The sequence below is a fragment of the Priapulus caudatus genome, unplaced genomic scaffold (assembly GCF_000485595.1).
Source record: "Priapulus caudatus unplaced genomic scaffold, Priapulus_caudatus-5.0.1 Scaffold435, whole genome shotgun sequence".
Lineage (NCBI taxonomy): Eukaryota > Metazoa > Priapulida > Priapulimorpha > Priapulimorphida > Priapulidae > Priapulus > Priapulus caudatus.
The window spans coordinates 82,147-86,139 of NW_014577496.1; the positions used below are offsets into that span (position 1 = coordinate 82,147).

Sequence of the window (3,993 nt, forward strand, 5' to 3'; positions counted from 1 at the left end):
ACACACACACACACACACACACACACACACACACACACACACACACACACACACAAACATGCACGCACAAACACGCACGCACGCACGTACGTACGCACACACACACACACACACACGCACGCACGACCCCCTCCCCCACCACACACACTCGCGCGCGCACACACACAACACACACACACACACACACACACACACACACACACACACACACACTCGTGCGCGCACACATTGTAAATCGCGCCAATAATATACTAGGGTATATAAAACAACGGAAACTTTTCGTAGATAGAAGACATATGAGAACTCGCGAGATGGCCTTTGAACACGAACCGGTGGGGTGATGCGTGTGTACGTGTGTACGTGTGTGCGTGTGTACGTGTGTACATGTGTACGTGTGTGCGTGTGTGCGTGTGTGCGTGTGTACGTGTGTGCGTGTGTACGTGTGTACGTGTGCACGTGTGTGCGTGTGTGCGTGTGTACGTGTGTGCGTGTGTGCGTGTGTACGTGTGCACGTGTGTGCGTGTGTGCGTGTGCACGTGTGTACGTGTGCACGTGTGTGCGTGTGCACGCGTGTACGTGTGTACGTGTGTGCGTGTGTGCGTGTGTACGCGTGTACGCGTGTACGCGTGTACGTGTGAGCGGTGGGCGCGGAATGCATACAATGCCGTAATGTAGGCCTACGCGGCTACACTGTTTCCCTCCACCGCCATATTTTCTCGCGGTGAAAAAACGCGAGCACGGAATTTGAACTTGGCGTTGAATTTGTCGGCGTTTTTCCACCGCGGTTTTACGGCATCCGACCGCAGATCGGATTAACGTATTAACGTCGATCGCCATCACCGGCGTGCGTATCATACAGAATGCTTGTCTCTAATGTTTAAGTGTTTAGCTAAGACGACTAGCGAAACAGTTAGCACCAAGAAACGGCGGCATAAATCCTACAGCGCGTATTAACTTCACTAGCACATTGCGTCACGACAGAGTGTATCTCACTCACACTTACGTACGAGAACAGTCACGTATTCTTTTCGTTTGACTCGGCAATTAATAATATCAAGAGTACATGATAGAGATTCTCTATTAGAGATTCTTTATCTATATTCTAGATCTAGAGATTCTCTATAGAGATATATCTCTATGATGTACTCTTGATAATATCAAGAGCATATAAAGAAGAGCATATATATGATGATGATTCCGTCATGTGTCAGTTGTATCGGAGGCGTCTGGAGCCCATATTGTCCCATTCCGTCCTACGCGTAAGGGGGATATTAGAGCCCCTACTCGTGCGTTTTCACGGACCCTTTATAAAGTACGTTAGAGCTTCGATTCCACCCTAAACTCTCTAACGACCATCGTATAGCACTTAAAGCGATGGCACATTTATGAGAAGGTGTATACGGCGCTGTTATTGGAACCATGCATGCGGGCCGGCTGGTATGTATTGGTTGGTACGTGTGCTGAGCGAGAGCGTAAGCGCGTATTTGCAGTGTGTTAGAATAGAATAGAACGTAGGTGGAATAAAGGTTATTGTTAAAAGCAACACTGCTATGAGAAAATTACGATCTAGTGGGAGATCGAGGTTCCCATTCCCCCAAATGACTTGACAATATTTTTAGCGCGATATATATATAAACACACACAGGGCCGTACGCAGCAGGGGGGCAGCAGGGGCAGTGAGACAAATACTGTACACTTTTAGAAATAAAATAGAAATGTGACAAAAGGTTATCTTAAATCATCAAAGAAATATTACACTTTAAATAAAGAAATGTAAAATTGCGAAACTTTATGGCACAGGGGGCATGGGGAGTACCTTTGCCCCCCTACAGAAAATTTCCTGCGTACGGCCTTGCACACACACATATAATATATATATATATATATATGTACATGTGGGTTCATAAAGAGAATTTATTAAAAGGATATTGCATTCCAATAATCTAATTTATTAGCGTAATGGTTACGGTATCAACATCGGTATCGGTATTGGTAATAGTAACGGCATCGGTATCGGTATTGGGAATAGTAACGGCATCGGTATCGGTATTGGTAATAGTAACGGCATCGGTAACCAGCAGTGAATAGCAGCAGGGGTGCTAACGGGCGACAATAGCACATTGAGTTACCTTACGCATATTAGAGACACAAGAGTTACTCACCGCCTCCATTACGGTAGCAGATGTACGGGAATCTCCACACGTTACCCAGGTCGACCGCAAACCCGATGACGGCGAGTAAGAACTCAGCCTTCTTGTTCCACGTCTCTCTCGGCGGTGGCTCGTCGCTCAAAGCGACTTGCACCTCCTTGGCGCCAGTCTGTACGGCTCCGTTCTTGCTCTGCTGCTGCTCCATCTTTCTTCTATGTTTTTCTTCTCACAGTGGGTGAAGTTCTGATGAAGTCGGGGAGCGGTATCGTTCTCACGACAATCTCTGAGTTCTTTCTGCGGGTCCGAACTCAGGAGGCAGTTGGTTCACGACAGACGGTGGTGGAGGACCCAGTAAAGTCAACGGTGAGAATAACTCGCAGCCAGGTTCTCAGAAAGGAGACTCTTACACCTGGGCAACGCCAGAAGAAGACGAGGAGGAGACAGAAGAAGAAGAAGAAGAAGAAGAAGAAGAAGAAGAAGAAGAAGAAGAAGAAGAAGAAGAGGAAGAAGTCGTTCGGTCTACGGCAACAGAAGGAGAAGGATCACCCAGTTTATGACAGCGGAAGAAGTAACCGAGAAAGTTTACCCAGTCTCCGGCAAGATACGCTATCGCTGCACGACGGATCGAGTTATTCAAACAGGACCGCTCGTCATTCGATGTGCCTTGCCACTCGCTGGAGTTTCATGCTTCCGCTAACTTCGTGCGCCGTGCGAGCGCGGGGGGCTGCTAGTTCGACAGTTGGTCGCGGCACGGCGCTGCAGGCGGTATGCGCGGTCAGGCACTCCCGTCCAGTGCAGGCGATCCGCACCCGCGCAAACGCTATATGCTCTACGCGATGACGTCACCACGTCGCAGACGATCCGGACCTGCGCATGCGCGTCAGGTGACGGAACTCCGTCTGCCGTAGTAAGTATGTACGCAGAGCGGGAAGGCGTGATGAATAAATATAGACGTGGGGGGGGGCAATGCGTGACGTGATGATATCGATTCATATGTATATTAAATATTGATTTCATTGATTGAGTAATAAACTTTATGCACCGCTCCTTGGTTGAGTATTGGCTGATATCGATTTTATTGATTGAGTAATGATGAACTATATGCACCGCTCCTTGGTTGAGTATTGGCTGATATCGATTTTATTGATTGAGTAATGATGAACTATATGCACCGCTCCTTGGTTGAGTATTGGCTGATATCGATTTTATTGATTGGGTAATGATGAACTATATGCACCGCTCCTTGGTTGAGTATTGGCTGATATCGATTTTATTGATTGGGTAATGATGAACTATATGCACCGCTCCTTGGTTGAGTATTGGCTGATATCGATTTCCTTGATTGGGTAATGATGAACTATTAAGTGTTATGTAGGCTTAATGTATGTATTATTATGTATGTAGCTAATGAAACTTTATGTTATATATATATATATATATATTATATATATATATATATTATATACGTCTATTCTGTATTATTCATTGGCTGTCCTGAATTGGGTAATGACTTGTTTCTACCCGCTGTCCTTTGTCGTTGTGAAGTGTGAAAATGCATGAGCCTGTTATGCTTGATGCGAGAATACTGTTGATTTGGGATTCATGGCTGCATTCATAACTGTGTCATCTCACGCGAAACGAAACGCATTTACATTCTGTAATTTCTGCTTCTCTCTCTCGTCTTCTGCTGCTGCCTATCTCTCTGCTCTCTCTCTGCTGCTGCTCTTCTCGTCTCTCTTTCTCATCTCTGTCGGTGCTCTCGTCTCGTCTCTCTGCTCTCTGCTTCTTTTCTCTCTGCTCGTGCTTTGCTCTCTCTCTCCTCTCTCTCTCTCTCTCTTCATGG

At 46.4% G+C, this 3,993-nt stretch overlaps 1 protein-coding gene across 1 annotated transcript in view; it reads right to left on the reverse strand.

Annotated features, from left to right (window-relative positions):
• The window catches only part of LOC106810351 (sodium-dependent serotonin transporter-like), a 42,318-nt gene extending 39,951 nt beyond the window's left edge, over positions 1-2,367 (reverse strand). The window contains exon 1 of the mRNA XM_014813667.1: positions 2,163-2,367. Coding sequence (XP_014669153.1) covers positions 2,163-2,355 — 193 coding nt within the window. The 5' untranslated portion in view covers positions 2,356-2,367. The remainder of the gene's footprint in view (positions 1-2,162) is intronic.
• Between the last annotated feature and the right edge of the window lie 1,626 nt (positions 2,368-3,993).